This window comes from Sus scrofa, chromosome 2 (assembly GCF_054392235.1).
Source record: "Sus scrofa isolate SSC_HxYL_T2T_F1_AM1 chromosome 2, Sscrofa_HxYL_maternal_Yorkshire_Landrace_v2.0, whole genome shotgun sequence".
NCBI lineage: Eukaryota > Metazoa > Chordata > Mammalia > Artiodactyla > Suidae > Sus > Sus scrofa.
The window spans coordinates 160,954,280-160,976,808 of NC_139384.1; the positions used below are offsets into that span (position 1 = coordinate 160,954,280).

General features: G+C 63.6%; 2 protein-coding genes and 2 non-coding genes across 8 annotated transcripts in view; 3 read left to right on the forward strand and 1 right to left on the reverse strand.

Annotated features, from left to right (window-relative positions):
• Nucleotides 1–22,347, reverse strand: part of IL17B (interleukin 17B) — a 42,164-nt gene extending 19,817 nt beyond the window's left edge. For 3 of the 5 annotated variants that reach the window (XM_085015069.1, XM_085015068.1, XM_085015066.1), the window contains exons 1-3: nt 22,206–22,347; nt 1,493–1,602; nt 948–1,105 (exon numbers count right to left, since the gene is read on the reverse strand). The gene's annotated coding sequence lies outside the window, so the exon portion shown is untranslated. The remainder of the gene's footprint in view (nt 1–947; nt 1,106–1,492; nt 1,603–22,205) is intronic. The other 2 variants (XM_085015064.1, XM_085015063.1) reach the window with 1 other exon arrangement.
• Nucleotides 327–17,177, forward strand: LOC100514340 (uncharacterized). Its single transcript, NM_001244954.1, is given in 3 exon segments — nt 327–444; nt 11,638–11,714; nt 13,845–17,177. Coding segments are annotated over 3 exon segments (357 nt in total). The 5' UTR covers nt 327–328; the 3' UTR covers nt 14,009–17,177.
• MIR143 (microRNA mir-143) lies at nt 17,714–17,793 on the forward strand. The gene has a single exon (NR_038529.1). It is a non-coding gene; the product is annotated as a microRNA mir-143 (primary transcript).
• Nucleotides 19,103–19,188, forward strand: MIR145 (microRNA mir-145). The gene has a single exon (NR_038484.1). It is a non-coding gene; the product is annotated as a microRNA mir-145 (primary transcript).
• Nucleotides 22,348–22,529: the final 182 nt, after the last annotated feature.

The following is a 22,529-nucleotide window of genomic DNA, read 5'->3' on the forward strand; positions in this document are numbered from 1 at the left end:
GCCGAGCCAAGCCTCCCAGCATTGTCTGAAATCTCCAAATTTAGAAGAAATATGAAAATTGTCAACCACTCCTTCCTTAGGGGGTAAAAGCAACATTCGGCACCGGGGCAGGTCAAGGCGAGGCGGTCACGTGGCCGCCGCCTGGGCCAATGGGGGCCCCGGGAGCACCGGGCGCCCGCCTCACCCCGACACCAGGCTCGCCTCTTCAGCTCATATAAGGTAAAAGGCAGAGGGGCCTTTGCGGCCAGGGAGCAGCGGACCAGGGGCTCAGGGGAGGGGGGCCCAGTGCCAGCTGTTTAAAAGTGCCCCCGTGGCAGTGGCCGTGAGGATGCCAGAGGCCCAGTCAAGTCAGTTGGGAGGCAGTGACCCCTCCAACCTTCCCCGAACGGGCCAGCCCACGTCTCCAGGCCACAGGAGCCACACCTGGACCAGACCCCAGGAGAGGTAAGAGCCAGCGGCAGGTGCGGGGGCGCGGGGGCGCTGCCTCCCTCTGCGCGCTGGTCTTTGCTCGGGGCCTCAGTTTCCCCGTCCGCACAGGGGCCGAACTGGGCGATCTGTGAGCGCCTGTGCTGCTCTGAGGGGTGTGCAGGCCACGGTCCTGTTGGCTTTAAGGACTCCTCAGGGCTGTGGCTGGGGGGGAGCAGAGGGAGGGTACAGCGTCACCGCCGCTCCCAAGTCTGGCCCGTCCAGCTGGCTTCGCCGCACACACAGCAGCCTATAAGGTGTGACTTCTCCGCGCTAAGAGCCTGGGGCTCCTGGCAAGGACGACTATTTCCAAACAGTGGTTTCAAGACGCAAGAGAAAGCAATGTCAGGTCGGGCTCCGGCAGACAGGCAGAGAGCGGGCAGGCTCGGGGGTCGGCGGGGACGCAGCAGAGGGAAGGCTCGCAGGCCTCAGCCCTGCGGCCCTGGGCAGGCACCCTCCCCACTCTGGGCCGAGCTCCCCACCTGCGCCAAAAGGACAGCATCGTCTCCACACAGGATGTGGCTTCTGCTTGAGCCTGGATGGCAGCTGGTCCCCAGGAGGCCCAGAGCTGACTCCACCGCTGGGACACACGCGCAGGGTCCAAGCAGACACCCTGAGCCCAGGGGAGGTGGGGCCTCGGCTGGTGGAAAGGAGCAAAGGGGCCGAGGACCCCCGGCTAGGAAAGGCCCTGGGGGGCTGGCCTCTAAAGCCAGTGTCCAGGAGTGGGGTGGGGACAGAAAGGACAGCAGAGAATTTCAGGGGCTGAAGTGGGGAGGCCAGTGGACGCGGAGGAAGCCACTGGGGGAGGCAGGGCTAGATGCACGCAGAGGCCTGGGCGCAGTGCTGGAGACGTGCAGGCCGCACGGCTCTTCGGAATAAGCCCTGGGCCCCGAATGGACCCGCCCGCCAGCACCGCCTGCCCGGCACCTCAGCTCCCACTCTGATCCCACAAGAACAGAGGCCAGAGGGTCCAACGGGTGACTCTGGACTCCAGCTGCCCGGGTCCAGTGCTGGCTTGCTCACTTACCAAGCGCGTCTCGGGCGTCGCTGTCCCTGGGCCGGCTTCCTGCCCTGCAGAACGGTGCAGTCTGGGTTCCGACCTCCCTCGCCCGCCACGGGTGTGAAGAACACGCGTACCTAAGGGCAGGGTGCGGGTGACGTTCGCACGCGAGAGCAGGACAAGCGGGTCGCACGTACACGGGAGCGGGACTGACGACCATCACCAGCGGGGCCTGCTCCTCTCGGGGGCGAGACGGCCCCAAAGCTTCACTTAGTGGGAAGTGGGAGTGACACGCAGCCAGGGCCACCCACGGAGGTTCAAGAAACAACAAGGTCTAGAAAGAGGCAGAAAGGGCGAGGCCAGGGGTCAGAGGTTAAGGGGCACGGCAGAGGGAGCAGCTTGAGATGCCCAATGGGCTAAGCGGGGTCTCCTTCCCGGCATGTGTGGGCGCTGGGGCCCACATGTGGCGTCCGAGCCACTGCGCACACAGGGACGGCCGGGGAGTCGTGGGTGGAGGCGGAATCCGTGTTAGAAACCCCGGGAACGCTGCCCGTGGAGTTCGAGGCTGTGGTGAGGCCGCGGGGCCTGGGACCTAGGCCAAGGCAGGTGAGGGAGCGGAAGCCACGAGCAGAGGGCGCTGCTCAGGTCCCGCGAGCGCGGCTGGCAGAGCGGGGCAGAGCGGGGCAGAGCCAGCCCCTGGCCCCCAGGCCTCCGTGGGCCGGGCTGATGGGAGACGTGTGCCCAGAGTCTGACCGTGCGGGCCTGAGGCCTTGACTCCGCTTACGCTCCAAGACACCTCGGCGCGGTAGGTACGACGATGATCCCCGAGGCCCCGCGAGCAAAGGACACTCGGGAAGTGAGGCGCCTGCCTCGGGTCCCGCAGCTCGTGCCCGGTGAGACCCGGACACCGCAGGTGCGCTGCCGCCTGGGGGCTCCGTCCCCAGGGGCTTCCCACCTCCTGCCCTGCCCCTTGGCCACGGCCCCGCTTCACCTCCTGGAGACCCTCCAAGGCACCTCGTGAGCAGGCCTGAGGGACCTCCCCCGCGGCCCGTACTGGGCTGAGCCCCCTGTGGTGTCACAGAAGCCTCCCGGGGTCACCCCGAGGCAAGAACCAGCATCATCCCACCCTCTCGAGTTACAGCGAAGGAAACCCCCGGAGGGGCCAGGGTCAGACGGCCTGAAAGGGGCAGAGGGCACGTGGACTCTGCCTACAAAACGCATGCTCGTGGGGCCCCCAGGGCCCCCCCAGGCGCAGTGACAGGGAACCCCACCTCACAGAGGAGGCCGAGGCTAGGAGGGGGCCACACCCAAGCTTGAACCCAGGTCTTCCAGTTCCAAGGCCACTGCCAGGGGACAGAAAGGAGTTTGCTTGTCACTAGAACCCAGGAGCCGCATGGCGGCCCCTCGAGCAAAGTCAACCCTCTCCGGGCGAGCCTGTCCTAAGGAAGAGCTGACGCACACAGCGCCGGGGAACAGAATGCTCCGGGCTGTGTTCGAACCCCGCGGAGTCCTGAGGGTCAGGGGAGGGGTCTCTGAGGTCCTCGGTCGGTTCGGGCGACGCCGGGGCCCCACCTCCACAGCAGTTTCTCAACGAAACCGTCCCCGGGGCTCAGGGCTCTGGGCCACGCGAGCGAGGAGCTGCCACACTGACTTTTTCCAGGTGTGGTTGTTGTGACGGACTCTGTCCGCACCCCCCGGGGCACGTGAGCCAGAGTCTCTCCGGGGTCCCTCCCAGGCGGGTGCCCATCAACACAACAGAAAAGCAGATCGGGAGCCGGAGCGCCGAACCGCGTCACCACACCCGCCCGAGCGTGTGAGCTTTTCCCACTCGACCACGCGGGTTACCCGAATCCTTCAAGCGTGGACGTTGCTATTTTCCTCTGTTTTTTATCAAATCTGTATCGAAAGAACGTAAAGAGGAAGCAGAAACGCGCCAGCACCCGTCCACACCGCCACCTAGACGCGGGCTGCACGGTTCTGCCGGCCCCGGCCCCGAGCTGGAGCGCACACCGCGGGCCTGGGCAGGGAGCGGGCGCCGCCCCGAGACCCTCCGTCCGATCGGAGGGCGCCTGCCATGGTCCTCGGGGAGTCGCGAGAAAGAGCCCACGGTGGTGGCCCCCTCCTGGGCTGGTCTCAGCCCCCAGGGACTCACCACACCTGGCGCGAGCCTCCCAGCAGGAGCCTTTGCTCGAACCCCCAACAGGCCTTAAGGCACAGCCCGCCTGAGGCCCCGCGCTCAGGGCCCCTTTGGTTTGGGTGAGAAAACAGGCTGACCCTGGAGCCGGGGGCCTTTCTGGTGGGGGCTGCGCGCGTCCTCAGGCCCAGGTGAGAAGGGGAAGGGGCGGGCTAAGGCCCAGCAGGCTGGTGCCGTGAGAGGTGCCAGAGGGTGCCCGAGTCCCAGACCCACCTCATAACCGCTGTACGACCGCGGGCACGGTCAGAGTACCCACCTCTTAGAGTTCCCTTGTGGCTCAGAGGGTTAAGAACCCGACTAGTACCCATGAGGATGCGGGTTCGATTCCTGGCCTCGCTCAGCAGGTTAAGGATCTGGTGCTGCTGCAGCTCTGCTTCAACCCCTGGCCTGAGAAGCTCCATGTGCTGAGGCGCAGCTCTAACATGACGAAAAAGAAAAAGAAAAAAAAGAGAACCTGCCTCTGAAGGCCGTTCAGTTGTCTGGATTAAGTGAGTTTTTAAAAAACTCGTGAAGCCCTCACAACAGTGACTGGCACAGAAGTGCTCACCAAAAAATAACGGCTACAATCTGATGACCAAGGGCAGCTTCTCTGGGGAAAGGGGTGCGGCCCTTTCCCCCTAGGGGGATACGCTGCCCTGGCTCCTTCCAAGACAAGCACCGCCCTGCACCAAGTCGTTCTGAGTGGGCAACCCCACAGCCAGCACCCCCTGAAGTAACCCAGAGGCTCAGAAAGCTCAAGCACTTGCCCAAAGTCAGAGAGCTTGAAAGAGGCTGAACCAGGACTCAAACCCAGGTCTGGCTGACTCCAGCACCCATGCACAAACGCTCTTGCACCACCGCCGCCCCCCGCCTCCCGAGCCCAGGAGCAAGAGCTACTTCTGGTTCTGCCAGCCTGGGAGGAAAAGTCTTGGCCCCTAGAAAGGGGGGCATTCGAAGGGAGACGCCTCCGTCGAGATCAGGCACTGTTACAGCAGATACGAGGAGAGGCCCAGCCCCGTGCCTGCTCCAGGACGAAAATGCAGACACGCCTTCTCTCGGTGGGCACAGCTCAGCAGGTTGGGTGCCCTTGGGGGCCTGAGCAGTCCCGGGATGCCCTCGACCAGAAGGGGCAGGCAGCTGGGCCAGCTCTGGACACAGCAGCTTGACCCTGGCACATGCCTGGAGCCCAGACCAAATGCAGGCCTATGTCCCCCGCCCGGGGCCTCCTTCAGCCCAAACTGGAAAACTGCTGGACCCTGCAAGCTTAAGAGGGACCCCGCTTAGCTGCCACCAGCTTCTACCCTCGCCCCTTCTTTTCCAGGGCAGCAGGGAGGGGGGGTGTCAGAGGGAGGCTCCCCCCGCAGGAGGCGTCCACAGCAGCCACTGGTCAGGCTGCCTGGAGCCAGCTGGACCTCAGGCAGGTGACCCGACAACCCCGCTGTGTCTGAGGGCATCTGCAGAGTTCAGTGGAACCAGACGGGGCAAAAGGGAAAGAAGCAGCTGAGCGTCCCGCCTGGGCTCTGCAGCCAGCAGAGGGGCCTCCGTCCCTCTGAGCCCTCCAGGCAAAGATGGTCCCCGATTTGCGATGGAAGGTGACAGCTCTGGCCATTGCGTGTGCAGTGGTGAGAGCCCAGCTCTCAGGGAGGGGAAGCCTGGGCTAGGGCTGGTCAGAGTCCCAGGCCCCACCCTGGACAGACAGAGAAGAGAGGGGAAGGCGGCCGGGACGCAGAACCAGAAAGACGTTTCCAGGACAGCAAACAAGCCCATCTGGCTGGAGCCAAGAGAAGGCTGGCGGCTGGCAAATGGGGAAGGGCCTGGCCATGGAGTGGCTCTGAGCGCCAGACACCGAGGCCTCAGGGGACCGACGTCCTCCCCGGTGTCCGTCGCGAGGAGGAGAGTTTCACCCGCGCCCAAAACTCTGCCAGGTTGAGCCCAGTACAGACCTGGGCATCTGGGCACTGGTGACGCCTGCAGTCAAGGGCTGGGCCAGGAGACCTCGGATGGGAAGTCAGAGGGCTGCAGTCACCCTCTTTAAGGCTGGACGGGTGTTCTGGGATCAGGAGCCTGTTCTCTGCAGCCCAAAGGGCAGGACATGCAGCCCAGAGAAGTGGCTCAATGGGATGGAAGCCGGGGGGCTTCCACAGTCTGTCCAGAGAGAGCTGGGGTGCGTGCGGAGCAGTGAGCTCCCCATCGCCAGGAGAATGCAAGCTGAGCGGGGACTCTGTAGAGACACCAAACTTTAAAGGAGGCTGGGCCTCACGGCCTCCCCTACCACCAGCCCAGGACGTGGCATCAGGCCTAGGAGCCCTGGGGCAATCAGGACGGGGCCCCTGCTGCCTTGACATCCAGCCGGGAGTGACAGCAGTTCTGCCCTGACTTCATGCAGGGGCCTCTAGGGACGCCCCCTTCCTCTAAGGATGCCCTGCCGCCCCCCTGCTGCCTCTGCCTTTCCCGGGGCGGGGGGTTCGGGGGGCGGCCTGACCAGGGAGACAGGAGCCTGGCTGTTCCCCAGGGAACAGTCCACATGGAGGGGTCCGCGTCCCTGGGAGCCCTGTTCACACGCCCCGGAGCGTCTTCGTGGGAATTCTGTCCCCGTTTCTTCCTGTCTCACCCTCCCCCTCGGCAGCGGGAGGGGAAAACGGAGTCCTTGTTGAGCAGAATCATGGGAAGGGCCGGGCTGGGGGCTGGCAGGGCCTGGGGACGTGGACGCCACATGGGAGAATGGGGAGGGGAGAACAGGCCTGGCAGGGAGTTCCCGTCCTGGCTCCATGGCAATGAACCCGACGGGCATCCATGAGGACACAGGTTCGATCCCTGGCCTCGCTCAGTGGGTTAAGGTTCTGGCGTCGCCACGAGCTGTGGTGGAGGCCAGCAGCTGCAGCTCCCATTCGACCTCTAGCCTGGGAACGTTCATGTGCCGTGGGTGCGGCCCTAAAAAGCAAAACTAAAAAGGCCTGGGGAGGGTTGTGGGCAGTGGGCACATGATCATGGGCCAGACCAGCAGGCACTCTTGGACACTCAAGCCCGAAGCTCCCCGAGGCCTGGGTTCAGGCTGGAGTCAGAGAGTCGGCCAAGGTTTCCAGAATAGACGGAGGGTGTCAGCACGGGGGCTTCCCGGAGCCCTGGGGCCCTGCCTCAGGGGATGAAAAGCAGGGAACGACCGGGCCCACCGCACTCCCCGGGCGCCCCACCAGATGCTTAACAAATGCGCCCGGTGTGGAGTCTAACCTCCGAGCCTCCTGGTCCCACTGGAGCCAAAAGGCACCCTTGCAAGCATCAAGGCCACTCCTCGCACCACAGACGCAGAACCTAAGGCCGGTGACAGGGAGGGACCTGCGTGCGACGACACAGCCAGCAGCCACCCCGCCATGCTCCTTCTTGGCGTCCCCCTGCCTTCCAACCAGAGATGGCGATGACGGGCGGTCTTCTCCGCCCGAGGAGGGACCAGAGAAGAGGCAGGTGCCCCGTATCCACCTCCGAGACGTGGTCAGAGCATGAGAGCAGTGGGTTCTGGCTACTTGGCACAGAAAGGCCCTTTTCCTGGCCAGACAGAGTCCCCACAGCTGTCGGCTGCTACAGACAATAGGCCTTCAACCGAAGCGCGAGCCCAAGGCTGGGATGCGGGGCCCTGGGTTCTTTTCCTGGCGCTCTCCCAACTCGCCACGGGACCTCGAACATGACCTGAGATCAGGTCCTCTCTGGCCCCAGTGTGCTCGGGGAGGGCCAGACCCAACCGGCACGGGCAGAGATTCCCTCCCAACCGGCCCCAGCCTCCTGTGGGGCCTCCTCTCTCGTCCTCAGGCCATCGTGGCTTTCGCTTCAGCACAGAAGCAGGCCAGGCATGGCAAGAAACAGGCCTGCAGACGCCCCCTCTGCCCAAGCTTTGCTTTCCAGCCTCAAATCCCCAGAGAGGCAAAGAGCTGGGAAAGCCATTGTGATCACCCCTTTGAGAGAAGCTAAGACCAGAGAGGTTCAGCAGCTTGCTCAAGGTCACAGAGCAAATCCCACGAAAACCGGCGAAGGCCCAGGTCTCCTGACGCTCAGACCAGCGCTCCCTCTGCTGACCGGCGTGCCCTCCAGGATGAGGAGCACGTACACCGTCCTCGGGCGGACCCGGCGTTCGTTCACCTGCACATTTAGAAGCCCCCCTTTGGGGTCCCACACTCTCTTCTCCTCTTGGAACCAGGCTTCTCCTAGAAACGGCACAGCGGGATGGACCAGGGGTCTCCAGGAGCCCAGGCCCTTCCAGCGTGGCCACCTCAGCCCTTTCTGCCCCAGAGGGAATCCCACCAAGTCACAACCTCCAGCCATCCCAGTCCCACCCCAGACCCCAGGGCTGGGCTCCATCCAGAACCACAGGCTCCAGCCCAGCTCCCTCAGAGGATCCGGATTTTTCTTACCATAAAAGGCCAAGCATGCCTCTCTTGGTCCCTGCTGCCAGCCCCACTGGGGGAAAGGCCGGTTATTTTTAGCAAAAGCCAGGGCTTGCTCCTGAGCTCCCGATGGGGCTTGTCTGAGGCTGTACCCAGGGGCCCCTGCCCGGCCCTCCCCCTTCTCCCCCGGCTGCCTCTCCCCTGCCCTCCTCCTCGCTCCCTGGCTCACTCCCACTCCACCAATCTCTCCTCCTTTGTCCCCAGGGTCCCCTGGACCCCTCTCGGTCCGCTCCCCTCCCCCCTCCCCCCAGATCTGGTTTTCGGTGGTTGGAGAAAGTAACGCGTTTGCACCCGCTCGCTTCTTAAACACTATTTACAACACTAGTTCCAAACATCCGCCATCTGGTTCTAGGAAGGGCCCGAAGATGTTTAGAAAAGGAAGTCGTGGCGACTCGGTCTTCAAAGCCAAGGGAACCCAGAGGCCCTCCTCTCTCCCGCCTTCCCCTCGGGGCCCTCTGCGGAGGCCTGACCCATCAGGACCCCGTGGAGAGCGGAGGGTCCCTCCCAGTCGGGCCTCCGACGGCCTCCATCCCTTGGAGCTCGCAGCCTCTCCTCTCCACGCCGTGTTTCCCCCTCTGAACGACGGGCACACGCCCCGGTGCCTCCGGCGCTGAGATGCCACGTCCTGCTGCTGAAAACCCTGAGGTCCAGGCCCCTGGAGCCTGTCTCGGGCTGAGCAGCGAGGGCCAGAAGGGGCAGGGGAGCGAGGGGCAGCTGGGGGAGCTCCCTCTGACCCTGGGAGCCCAGCGCTCTCCCCAGCACGTGGGGCTGAGGCCCAGAGAGGGGCAGGTGCTCGCCTGCAATCACACAGCAGGCCTACGCAAGACCTGGCACCTCACCCGCTGCTCTTTCTTCAACACGTTCCAGAGAAAACCAACACGGCTCCCCCCAGCTCCACAACCTGGAACCCGGGAGGTCTTGGTTCTTGGCAAAGTGGACAAGATAGAAGGGACACCTAGCGTCTTGATGGCGTTTACCTCAAACAGCGTGCAAGGGACAGATGCTGTGGCAGAGCGCAAAGAGAAGCCCCTGCTCCGCAGGCACAGCTGCCGGGCCCCCACCGCGCCGCCTACACTGCAAGCTCTCGCCCTGTCTGCAGTCTCCTTTGCAGAAAGACTGACACAGGCTGGACGCTGAGCCAGCCCCGCTCTGCAGAAAGGGCGCCGTGAACAGTCCTACAGAAGGCCTGAAAATGCGGGCTGGGCTGCCAGGAGCCAGTTCGGATCCTGACACGTCCCGCCTGTGTGACCCCGAGGGCCAGCTGTAACTCCTGGGAGCCTGCCCGGGTTTCCTCCTCTGGGAAGAAAAATGCTACCCACCGTCTCAGTGATGGCAAGGACCAGAGGAGAAAACCCGTGTGAAACAAAGCACTCGGCGAGGGTGGCACATCGATGCGGCGGCCGTAACCCCCATCAGCCGTTGTTACGACCAAGGCACCTCCTGACGTGAGCTGGGTAGGTGGCAGCTGTCACCCGTGTCCCTGTTCCTCCAGGCTGCTGGCACTGGCGGGTCAGGGTGACAGGCGGGACTGGGATCCTGACCCCACCGCCCCGCCGGAGCCCGAGCTGCTCCAGCCTGGGCTTGGGGCTGTGGGGAGGCAGGTCTGGGCCACGCTGCCCTGTTCTTAAGTTTCGCTCGAGGACAGTGTGGGGACGGGTCTGCCGTGCAGCCGAGTCATGCCGTGTTCATCGCGGACACACGGCCCCGCTCCTTCGGCGTCTGCTCCCACATCCAGGAGCCCAGAATCCTGGGTCAGTGCCCTGTGCTCGCCAGCAGGTCCCCGTCGGCGGGTCCTTCCATGTGCCCCTGCGGTACGCGGAACGACGGGGCCCCTGCTCTTTCCCACGTTCCCCTTTCTTGGGATCCTCCTGTCGCAGCCTCAGGCTGCGTTCCCAGGGTTTGCTCGGCATCCCCAGCAGCCGCCTTCCCTGGGGAGGAAGCAGGGAGCATGTGAGGCTGGTGAACTCGGCTGGGCTGCAGAGGGGGTGGGAGCGCCCTGGGAACAGAGGCCCAGAGAAGCTGCACGATGGAGGGGACACGGAGGCCCACGGCGGCCCCAGCCCAGCGTCTGCATCTTCTCCAGACGCCTCCTCGGACTTTTGCTCCCATCCTTCCTGCTTCTCTTGCTCCCAAGGCCATGTCTCCCTGTGGGCCCAGCCCTGAGCTCATGTTGGAAATTGCAGCTACTGCCTGTGGCCAGCAACTGGGTTTACACTTGACATCTAGCTCATCTGCCCTTCACAAACAAGCCAAGGTTCAGAGAGGTGAAGCCACCAGCTTGAGATCACACAGCTAGCCAGTGCCGGGGGAGATTCAAAGACAGGCCTGTCAGGCTCCAGGACTGCCGTCTTCTCAGCTCTTCCCTCCCTGGGCCCAAGGAGGACACGTGTGAGGGAGCCGAGGAAGGGGATGGGTGCGTGGGTGGGGGCCCCTCCAGAAAGAAAGGGCACGGCTCGGGAGCTTGCATGGCCCCGACCTTGGCCCTCTCCCACAGCAGTGCCATCTGGCTCGCAGATGTGGCGTGTGCCCAGCCCGTCGTGTTTCTTGGAAATGAGCGAGGCCAGGAGAGGGGACAGGGGCTTTTGCAACGACTGTGACGACACGAGCTTTGTTTTGTGGTCACCCAGTCAGCCGCTACCCAAGCGCAGGAGGCAGCTGGGTTGAGCGTGAGTAGCCCAGGGTTCCAGCCAGCCTGAGACCCTCACCTGGAGTCCCCTGGATGCCTGCCGAGCCTCTGAGCCTCAGGGAGCAGGGACGTCACCCCCACCTCTGGCCGTGGCTGCCTGTGCTCCTCAGGTTACAGGCCGGAGAGCGTTTCGTAGGCTGAAAGCTTGTGCCGCTGGAATTGGTCACAGGTGGCTCCAGGGCTGCCCCTTCGGTCTTGGCCACTGTGTTAACCCCAAGTTTCCATCTGCCCCAAAATGGCTTCTTTCCCATGTGTGAGGCCGGAAGTGGGGGCCATGGGTCGGAGGGGCCTCTGGCAAGTTTCACTCTAGACCCGTGCTTTGGCAGATGCGGCCTGGGGGCCTGGGTGTGCCGGGCAGGGAAGGAGGCCCCTCTGCTCTTGGAGCTTAAAGCTGATCAGGGGACCCCCTCTGAACGCTAGGCAAGCACAGCAGAGATAACGGCAGCCCATGGCCTGAGGAGCAGGCGCCGTGAGGCCTGGAAAACCTCAGCAGGCTCAGTCGGAGGCTCCTGAGAACCTGGCCGCCGCCCAGGCTCACCCTCAATCCGAGCCCAGCAGCGCTGTCAGGACCCAGAGCTGAAAAGTCCAAAATACTGGAGTTCCCGCTTTGGCGCAAGGCGATCAGCCGTGCCTCTGCAGCACCAGGATGCAGGCTCAACCCCCGGCCCAGCAAAGTGGGTTAAAGGATCCAGCATTGCCACACTGCGGCTTCGATCCAACCCCCGGCTCAGGAACTCCATACGCCTCAGGACAGCCAAAAAGAAATTTAAAAAAAAAGAGTAGAAAAATATGAACAAGAATACATTCTAGGAGAGCGAACAGGGCCCTGGCCACGGGGCACCCCGCATCCTCTGACAGGAGCTGTCTTTGTTCCTTCCAGGCAAGGGCACTGGCGGATGGGAGCCACCCCAGCAACCCTGGCGCTGGTGGAGAGGGAACCCGAGGCGGCTGCGGAGGGTGAGTGGCACCCACCTCTGCTCCCGGGCGCCGCGCCCTGGCAGCAGCAGCCCTTGGGCTCAGGATAAGCGCCCGTCCCGACCCTGAGAATGACCAAGAAACCAGGCTCCAGAGCGGGCAGAGCTGACGGGGGCGGGGGGGGAGGCAGTTCGGGGCTGTCGGGTCTGAGCTGTCGGTGAGAAGTGGACCCAAAGAAGGAACACCCGCCAGGAGCCAAGCACCCGCCCGGCTCCGCAGTAACACAGAGCCTGCGAGGGCGGGAAGGGCGGGCTCGCGGAGCCGTGGCGGGCGGGCAGTCCCCCCAGGAAGGGGACATGCGCCAGAGGCAGGCAGGGAGACGCAGGGTCGTGTCCGCCTGCGGTGACTCAACCCGCCGGTGAGGCTCTGAGGGGCGGGGGTGTGCTTGGGACGCGGAGCAGCTGTTTTTACCTCTGTCACCTCCCCACACTGAGCAGCTGTGGGTGCAGCAGGAGGGTGAGGGATGGGACCCTTAAGCAGGTGGAGAACGGAGGCCCGGGGACCTCAGGGACCCGCTCAGAGCCGTGCAGACGGGGTTCCCGCACGGGGTCCCGGGGCTGGAGTCGAGGAGGAAGAGCAGGAGGGAGCAGAGGAGGCTGACACGCCAGACCCGGGGGGCGGCCTGGCCCGGCCTATGCAACACAGCACACCTGCTCCCTTCTCACGGCCCACACGTGTGTGTAAACGTGCTCCCCAGCACAGCGCCCGCACCTGGGCCTCACGCACTAGCCGACGAGCCTCGGAGGCTGGGTCCAAACAAATCGGATTAGAAGGCTGCAGGCGCCCCCACCCCCGGCTGTCGGGAGCCGACACTGTGCAGGCCTGCAGAGCTGCCAGCTGCGGTCTCTCGCACGCTGACAGTCCGTCCTCGGCCCCTTCACCCCGCCCCTGGGCCCCAGGAAGGGGGCCGGGGTCCGAGAGGATGCCGCGATGATGGATGGGCTGGGGAGGTTCCGGGGCTAGCTCGAGAGCACACAGGATGTTGGTGCTTATGGGAGGCTCGTTTCTGAGCTGTTCCCAGCAGCCCAGCGCCACCTCCCCCTCCCCCCGCCCCAGCGGCAGCCTCTCCCACGGTCACTGCCGCCAGAGCCCAGGCCCCAAGCAGACACTCGGTCCCACAGCTGGGCTGAGCGGGAACAGCGCCGCTGGGGAGACGCCGCTGGGCACGTCAAGGGGAAGGAGGCATCGGAGAAGAGAGACGCCGACGATGCCGTGGAGGGGGCATCCGCGGGCATGCTCATCCAGGGTGTGCCAATCCTCAGCATATGCCTGGGCGCCGGGAGACTGTGCCCGTGGCACAGACGCGACGCCTGAGCTTCACGCATCCAGTGACCCCGCAGCTCCGCTCTCCCAAAGCCCTGCGTCTGTCTGCGCAAGGCCTGCAGGGGCTGCTGGGGACACAGCAACGAAGGACTTAGTCTCTGCCTCCACTGCTTATTGGAACAGTACCTTCGGGGCTGGGTCCCTGGGCGTGGGGGCGGCTCCCGAGAAACCTTTTCGACACAGCACGGGCGAGTGGTTGAATATCACCACCAAGAGCAGCCTTAGCCATCAACCCGTTGGGAACACAGACCCCGACGTCAAACAGTGCCAAGTTCAAATCCTGCCTTTGCTCCTTTTTTAAGCGGGACAGCTGTGGCCCAATTAGCCTCTCGAAGCCTGTTTTTCCATCAGTAAAATGACACTGCAAAAGCTCCCCCGTCATGGGGCTGCTGTGAGGGTTAACTCATGGTTTCCATACCCTTACAAGACCCCGGCAGCAACGGGGGAGGGCAGACGGGTCCCTTCCCCCACCCTCCCCCTTGTTCCGCTATAAATTCCCCCACCAGCTGCATCTCAAGCAGCCCAGAGGCCACGACAGTTGGCCAGTTTGTACAGGCGACCACAGGAACAAGTCCTGGGTCCCACCTTCCACCTTCAGCCCTGGCCTCCGTAGCATCAGAGCCTCAGGTGCCCAGCAGTGGCCCCCAGCCCTCGGTGACAGCGGGTGGCGGCGCACAGCGGCAGGCTCCCGGCCCAGAGAGGCCAGGCCATATAAGGAGCCAGGAAGACCTCCTGGCTCAGGCCTGGCGAGAAAGTCCAGACGGCCACTGTTTATTTTCTCCTTCCCAGCCTCCCAGCACTTCCCGGCAGAAGGCAGAGGATCCCCCTGGACTAAGGGGCATCTCCTGAAGACACCAGGGGACGGAGATGGAGACACAGGCCACCCTCTGGGAGCAGCACCCCCGATGGTGGACAGCCAGCACCAGGTAGGATTCCGCCAGGTAAGGCTGTGAGCCACCTGTTCACCTGCCTCTTCAGGCAGAAGGGGAGGCAGGGTGACAGAGAGGCGCGCCCTGAGAAGGGACCACACCACCTGGCTCCCCCGCGTGGGACCCACCTCCTGACTGGGGACCCAGAGAGAGAAGGAGCCGCTCAGGCGGTAAGGGGGCAGGAGAGCCATGGCCTTCTCGCTGAGGCCTCCCCGGAAGGAGACCAGCACGCAGGGCCAGCGCCGTCTGCCCGCCCAGCAAGGACGCGAGACATGAGGGAAGGGATCCGGGGCCAGAGCCCGCGGGGCGCCTCTTCTGCACCTCTGCCCTCCTCCCAGCCCAGCTGCACCTCCTCCTCCGGGAAGCCCCCCAGGTTCCCCCGGGGTGGGAACCTCTTGGTCCTCTACGCCGCCCTTTCTCAGGCTCCCTCTCGTGCCACCTGGCTCTGTCCCCTATTCGCCTTGCCAAGGGCATGTTTCTGACCACGCTCCCCCAGAGCAAGGGGCACATCGGGCTCAGGCCTGACTCCCCTCGGCACGCAGGCGATGCGTTCGGTTTGCTGGATGGAGCCGGGAGATGGTGAGCCCCTGAGCCCAAGCCCAGAGGACGGGCACACTGGTCAGGGGGGGAGACAGCAGCGTGGAAGGCAGTGAGGAGGGTCCTGAGCCGGCTGTTCCGAAGGGAATCCAGCTGGGATCCTGGCTCCACGGGGCCCTGGGGATCAGCGCGACGGAAACCTCCGACACACGGCCCGTCTTTTACCATCGGTATCACTACGGCTTCTCTAGACGCAAAGCCGCAGAGCTGGGCGGCCTAGAGCCTCGGCAGATTCAGAGGCACATACCTTCCCGGGTCAAAGGCCTCAAGCTCAGTTTCCCACAAGGCGTGGGACAGTCCCCCTGCCCTTCCTGTGGCGACACCCAGGAGACCGGCTCTCCCGGCAGCAATATCCTGAGCCCAATGGGCTGTGCTGGAAATAGCCCTCAACTCCCCTGGCTCAAGCCAGGCTGGGACCCTGGAGCGGTCCCCTCCCCTTCCTGGCCCTTCCTGGCGGTGATAAGGTCCCCTGAGCCGCGCACGGCTGTTCTGCAGATTAAACGTGATGCGGCAGCTTTTCAAATGGCAGCGGCACTCAGATGCCCCCTGTTCCTTTCTGTCCAACCTGCGGGCCATTGTATTTTTTTAGTACCTAAAAACCCCTGGGAAAGTAGAACACTGCCTGTAATGAGGAGATACCAAGGGTAAGAACAGGGTAGTAAAAACGCAGCAGTGTTCCTGCTCCTGGCACGAGGCCCTGCGAGGCCCCAGGCCCGCAGCAGATAAATAAGAGCCAGAGAGCTGGCAGCCGCGGGGCAGCCCCAAGCTGGGGCCGTCTCCCCACCCCCTCCCCAGGGGAAACGGGACTGGAAGCCAATGGACAGGGAACAGCCTGAGTCCCTCCGTCGTCCAGAGGCAGCGTCCAGGCCACAGACTCTGCAGACTCGCTGGTGCTCCGTGCCGCCTCTGGGCAGCCAGAGGGGACGGTGGCGGAGCTGTGGAACCAGCCCCGCACCCAGGGGCACGGGGGCTGCCGCGTCAGCTTTTGCGTCCACATCAGTGATCACCCCGTGGGGACAGCCCTCCCTGGCCCCTTGCGCGCGCTGACCAGGCTGAAAGCGGAAGAGACAGGCTGGGGGCTGGCAGGCCCCCGAGGGGGATCCCGACCTTAGAATCACCGCCCCGCTTCCCAAAACGCGGTGGGCGAAGAAGCCCTACACGTATCAGAGGAGGGCGGCTCTTTGGCTGGGACTCTGCCTCCGGAGGGGCCGTGCCTCGCGCAGGCCAGCGGGAGGCCAGTGGGGACGCTGCAGGCGGCCCGACCTCGGCGGCTGGCAGGGCCCCAAGAGCCACCGCTACCTGAAGGGGGCGTGCGCTGCGTTTTCCTGCTCTCCCCCAGCCCTGAGAAAAGGCTGCCAGCCCCCTTCAAACTTGACACCCCTGGGAGAATCTGTCATCGCCACCGAGGCCACCAGCAAGCAGGAGGGTCCTCTGGGAGCGCCCTGGGACCCTGAGGGGACAGGAGACGTAGGGCGGAGCTCAGCCTGCTCGCGGAGAGGTCCCCACCCAAGCCAGGTCTCAGCAAAGTGAGTTCTGTGCGTGGCCACTCAACCACCCACCAAGTGGTGGTCCCTGGGGCCCATCAGCCTGTGCAAAGGCCTCCACGAGGCCCAGAGACCCCCCACGAACAAGTGTGGGTGCTGTCTTCAGAGAACTGGAGGTCTAGCCCAGACAGACCCAGATGCAAACAGCTCTGACACTGAGGAGGATGGGACTGAGGAACACGATTCAGCCGCTCAAACAGCGCACAGCAGGGATCTCCCATCACAAGCGTGGTAAAGCATTAGAAGGAGGGCACAGGAGCTCCTGCTGTGGCAGGGGGCTCAAGGACTGGGATCAGAGCAACTGCAGTGTAGGTTGTAGCTGCAGCTTGGATTCAATACCTGGCCCAGGAACTTCCATATGCTGTGCCTGTGACCAAAAAAAGAAAAACAGAAAAGAAAGAGGGCACAGGATGTGTGAGGACACGAACCAGCGTCCTAATGTCTGAGAAAGTCAGGGAGGGCCTCCCGGAAGAAGTGGCCATTTGAGGAGACACTCACCTACCAACTGGAGACAAGCCAGGGAGCGAGAGGGAGCAGCATGGCACCTGGGAGCCACGGGATGGCGGGCACAGGGCTCCCTAGAGGAAGGGAGAAAAGGGGCAGGGGCCCCAGAGAGAGCACCCAGCTGGGCCGGATGGAGCCTTGAAGCCCTTCCGAGGGCTTGAGAACGTAGCCAAGGGCAGGCCTAGATCTTTCAGCATCTGAAGCACAGGAGAGATGTGGCCATATCTGAATTTTGAGAAATCACTGTGGGAGGATGGCTGTGAAGGACGGGTGGAAGTTGGGAGTAGAAGCTGGGAGGCTTGGTGTTCCCTTTGTGGCGCAGGGGGTTAAGAACTTGCCTGGTATCCATGAGAATGCGGGTGTGATCCCTGGCTTTGCTCAGTGGGTTAAGGATCCAGCTTTGCCACAAGCTGGGGCATAGGTTACAGACATGGCTTGGATCTGGCGTGGCTGTGGCTGTGGTGTAGGCTATCGGGTAACTGAGTCGAACCCTAGCCTGGGAACTTCCTTATGCCATGGGTGTGGCCCTTAGAAAAAAAAAAAAAAAAGACAAAGAAAAGCAAAGCACAGCAGCTGGGAGGCCACGTAGAAGGCCAGGCCAGCGCTGGGTAACATAAAATAGAAGCAGCACGAATGTGCTGTTTGACTGGGATGTGCCAGCCGTAAAGGGGGGCACGAGCTGGGAAAGGCGGGCCATGCTGTGGGGTGGCTCCGTCCCCTGAAATGTCTCCAGGCAGCTCTAGAGAGACCGCTCTGCCCAGGGTGGGGAGGGAAGGGGGTCTACACGGTAAGAGGGTTCTTTTGGACCCTGAAATGTGCTAAAACTGACTGTGACCACGGCTGCACCACTGGTGGATGTGGTAACAAACCGTGTCATCGGACACGTTAAATGGCTGAATTCTGTCTCAATAACACTGCTCGGAAGGGAAAGCAAGGTGGAGGCTGGCCCCGGAGAGCTCGGACGCCAGGCCGAGGACAAGAAAGAAGCACACCCGGGGTCGCTGGAGTCAGCCGCCGCGGGCCTCCAAAGCCCTTCTCCTGCCAGGCGGACCCCGCCGCCGGCCCTGGCGCGGCGCGGCGCCCTGTCCCCCAGCCGGAGGTGCAGTGCTGCATCTCTGGTCAGCTGGGAGTCTGAGATGAAGCACTGTAGCTCGGGAAGGGAGAAGCTGCTCTGCTGCACCATCGGGAAGCGGTACGTGGGGGCCAGGTGCTCGGGGCACCGGGAAGGACAGGGCGTTCCCACGCGCCCACCTGTCAGCTGAGCCAGGTCCGGCCGAGAGGCCTGCCTCTGCCACTCTCTCCTGGTGACTCTGCGCAGTCGGGGCTCCCCTGTGCCCCCCGGGGTCCAGCTGTGGACGCGTACCAGGCACTCGGCGGCGGCCAGGGGCCAGCACCCCAGCTGCTTTCGTTCTCAGAGCCGCGGCAGGCACTGCTGAAGGGTTGGGGCACCCGCTTTGGAAGCGTCCAGGGGCAGCTTCGGCCCCTGCTCAACCCCGAGTCCCGGAGAGCCACTCCTCATGACGCAAGGCTGCACCCATCCCCACCCGTGACATGGGCAATTCCCGAGACCCTTTCGGCCCTGGGCTTCGAGTCTGGCGCTCCGCTCTCTGAGGCTTTTGCCTCCACTAGTCCAAGCATCCCCAAGTACCGGAGCGCTTTCAGGGGCTTCAGACAAGCCAGGGACAGCACAGGCACACTGCTGGGCTAGACCCAGTTCTATGCAGCCTCCCAAAAAGCTTAGCAAGTGGACAATGTTACTGACCCCTTTTCCAGATCAGAAACCCGGGTAAGCAGCTCGCCCAAGGTCACACGTTGCTATGCTGAGCTGGCCTTGTAACCTAATCTATCTGCCTTCAGACGGATGGTCTTACCCGCAGCAAGGACGGTGGAGGGCCCCCCCACCGGGGGGGGGGAGCAGGAGGAGAGCGTAACACATCCTGCTCTGGCCTTGTCCCTGTATCTCGGGTCCCTTTCAGCAAAGCCAGACCCGGACACTTCCATTAACCTTGTGAGCATCCCTCCTCCTACCCCCGCCCCCAGCCACGACCGAACCTGCCCCCTCCCCCAGCAGGCTTTTGACCACCCACCTGCCAGCAGGGAAGCAGAGGTCACGGCACCTGTCGGAGGCCACCCACAAGGAGGTTGCCAAACAGACTGGGAACCAGATCCGCCCAGTGGGTTTAGAGAAGAAAACCCGCCCTCGGGCTGGAGAGGCAGGAGGACGGCCGAGCCACGGCAGTCGCAGCGGGCAGCGTCCTAGGGGGTTTCTCGTCCCCACCAGGGCCTTTGGCCCCAGGGAAGGCACCTTTCAGGGCACCTGAAGTTCCATTCGCCACTCCCCCGGGGGGAAGCAGGCCACACCCTGTGAGACACGGTGGCCACACCGGCTTCCGCGGGTGGGGCTGGATGCAGAAGAAAACTCCGGCTGGTCCTTAGGGACATGGCAGGGCCTTGGGGCCGAAGGCCACTCTCTCACCTTGTCCTCACGGTCCAGTTTTCCCAGGAATCCCTTAGATGCTGAGATGGGGATTCCTGGAAATACTGTTCTTGAGGTCATGGCTTACCAGCTGGATGTGCCTCCTTCCCAGCCCAGGGCGGTCCCCACGCAGCTTCGGCTTGAGCGCAGCAGCAGGTCAAGTGGAAGGCCACGCGCTGGAGGTAAGAGGCCGGGGACTGTGTTTCTGACCTTTACGTTGCTTTTCTTTCCATTCCATCCATTTCGTAACATCCTGTGAGACTGGAATGGGAACTTCAAAACTGTCCTGCTCTTGGGAAATCTGTCCAGGCGCTCAGCTGAGCAGCGGCTGCACCAGGACACCATAAGGCACGTGTTCTCTCCGCCGCCCCCTCGCCGGCCCCACACGACTTCCCAGCATGCCAAGCGGTAGGGGCCACGGTATCAAATCAGCATTACTGACAAATGAATACATGTGCCTAAATCCACTTAAAAAGCTTTACTATGTTAGTTAGGTAAACTAAAAAACATAAGTTTTAGTTCAATTTGGAATGGAGACATAGAAAGATTAAAAACCTGTCCGTGAAGATAAAAACAAAAAAGCTCACAGTGCCCTCTTGTGGTGGCACCTGCTTCCACCCCCTCCAGGAGCACGGCTCTGCAGACACACACGCAGCGAGATTCCTTTGGCCCCAGTCGCTTTTGAGCCAGTGACCACTGGAGCCCTGCCCACTCCTCATGAGCTCTGATGCCTCCATCACTCTCAACTTTAACTTGCATCACCTGCCTTCTCCCTCAAAGCTCCTGAAGGTCAGTGGGACTGGTGAGGCTCAGAGAGGTGAAGTGACCAACCCAAGTTCACGCAGATAGCATGAGACAGAGCCAGGACGGATTCCAAGTTCAGTGGCTTGTGGCAACTCCGTAGCCAAAAGTGAAAAATGCAGAAATAAAAAACAGAAGGAAGACCATCTGAATAGACGTAGAAAACACTGACTGACAGAGACCTGGAGAGGTCCGGGTGCAACACTAGAACGTTCTTGGTGCTCTTCATGGAACTGGAAGAGACAGGAGGTGCCCTGGCCACAGGAGCCTCGCTGTGGGGTCTGAGCACTGTGTTCCAGGGACCAGGTGGCTCGCGTGTCTCAGGCTGTCTTGCCAATCGGCCCCACTGAAGACATCTGCGAAGGCTGGGAACCCCTCCCCCCTGGTCCACAGAGACTGGGGCTGGGGCTGGCCTGACCGTGAGGACATCTGATCTGCCCCGAGGATAACAAGAGCCTCCACCCACGGCGTGTTCACAGCTCACCAGACACTGTCTCAATGGAGTCTCATAACACAGCGAGGTAGATTTTGTCACTCACTCCATTTCACAGACGAGGCCGCCAAGGCCCAGAGAGGTGAAGAGACTTGCCTGAGATCACACAGCTAAGAAGTCGTGGGGGGTGTCCCACCAAGGCCCTGTCACATGCCCTTTGCCCAGCTCGCCCACCTGGCCTGGCCTGGCAGGGGGGCTCCAGCCCGCGGCCTTCCCTGGGGAGAAGCTTTCAGTGAGACCTCAGGGGCCCCTCCTGTGCACTGCGACCATAATAAACTCCTGGACCCTTGACTATGGCCTGTTTCCTCCTGGGAACGTGGGGAGGGAGGAGGAAGGGCAGAGAGAGAAGCTTAGGGCCTGTACTAGTTTGCTAGGGCTGCCTCACCACCCCAGACTGGGGGGCTTCATCAACACTGTGGCATCCCACCAAAGTGCTAGAAGCGGCAGGTCTGAGGTCCACATGTGGGCAGGGCTGGCTCCTTCTGAGGTCTTCCCCCGCCCCCGCCCCCCCCCCCCCCCCCCCGTGTCCTCGCCGCTGTCCGCATCTTAGTCTCTTCCTACATGGACAGGTCCAGGTGCAGTTCCGGGCCCAGCCAGGTGACCTTGCTTAACACCAGTTGCCTCTTTCAAGACCCTGCCTTCAAATGCGTCCCACCTGAGGTCCCGGGATGAAGCGCCCATCGGGGATGGGGGGAGGGGGCAGACAAACCCCCGACACGGCCCCTGCTCAGGCGGCCCTTCCCGCGGCTGGACGTTTCCAGAGGCCGGCCAGCCACCAGGGCCCACGTCAGCACGGCCAGAAGCCCCCGGAAGTGCCAGGCGGGGTCCAGGAGCACCCGCTGCAGAGGGAGGGGAGGGGGAGAGCCCCACGAGGCCAGGGCCTGAGGGAGGGACAAGACGCAGGCTGAGCCGCGGGGCCGGGTCACCCACCGGCCCCGCCGAAGGGCAGCCTCGCCCCTCCAAGCCCAGCGGGGTGACTGACCGACCAGAGGAGAGACGGGGACGGCGTCTGAACCGCGTGGCCCGGGTCCGGGCTCACAGGGACCTCTGCGGCGGCTGTGCGGCCGCATCCCGCCCACCACGCGGGGACGCTGGAGACGCCACCTCTGAGGGTCCCCCAACCCGGCCCCGCTGTGGGGAAGAAACCCCCACACCCTGGCCAGAGCATCTGCCCTGAGCTGCCCAGATGCGCAGGGCCTCCCCGCCCCGACGCGCGTGTCCTCACGACGAGGAGCCCAAGGCCCCCGGAGCCCCGGGCACCCGGGAGCCCCAGCGACAGCGGAAGAGGCGGGACAGGGCCGAGCTCCGCGCGCAGGCCTCGTCCTGCTGCGTTCCTTCTAGAACCTTCCACACCGCTGGGTAATGACCGCCAGGGGGGCCTCCTGACCCCACGGGTGGCTTCGCCACCAGGGTTTGAGATGGGGGGCGGGGGTAAGGACAGCAGGAACGGCAAGGACCCAGCGAAGGGAGTGGCCTCTTTCTTTCTGCTTTTCCATTTCTGGCCGCGCCCGGCGCACGGGGAAGTTTCCAGACCAAAACTTCAAACTGCCCCACAGCTGCGACCCAAGCTGCTGCAGCGACCACGGCTAGGCCACCAAGGAACGCTGACCGTCCGGTCTATGTACCTCGGTGCAACTCCGCCCGCTTTTCCTGGGCCCGTGCGCGCGGGCTGCGGGGGACGCGGCGGTGAACGCGACCACCGGGGCCCCGCCCGGGACGCGTCCCACACGTGCACAAGGGCGAACCTGGGGGCTGAGACCGCTTGCGACACAGCCTCACGCACGAACACTTTCAGCACAGCCCTACCTGCCAGGCTCGCCGCGGGCCTCTGTCCTGCGGGGAGAAGGAGCGGGCACCCCTGACAGGTCCGCGGACGGACCCCCGGGACCACTCGCGCTCTTCCAGCAGCGAGGGTCGCCCTTCCTTTGACGGACAGGCGTCCTGGGCCACGCCCACCGGGGGAGGGGCCAAGGAGGCTGCCGCTGGCAGGAGGGGCGGCGCCCTCTCGTGGCCTCCCCGGGAAGGACAGGCCATCCTGCTTAGGAGCCGGAGGGAGATGGGAGGGAGACCGCCTTGCCCGTGGGGCACCGAACGCCTCCGGCATTCCCGTGCCAGCCAAGCTTATTGCTG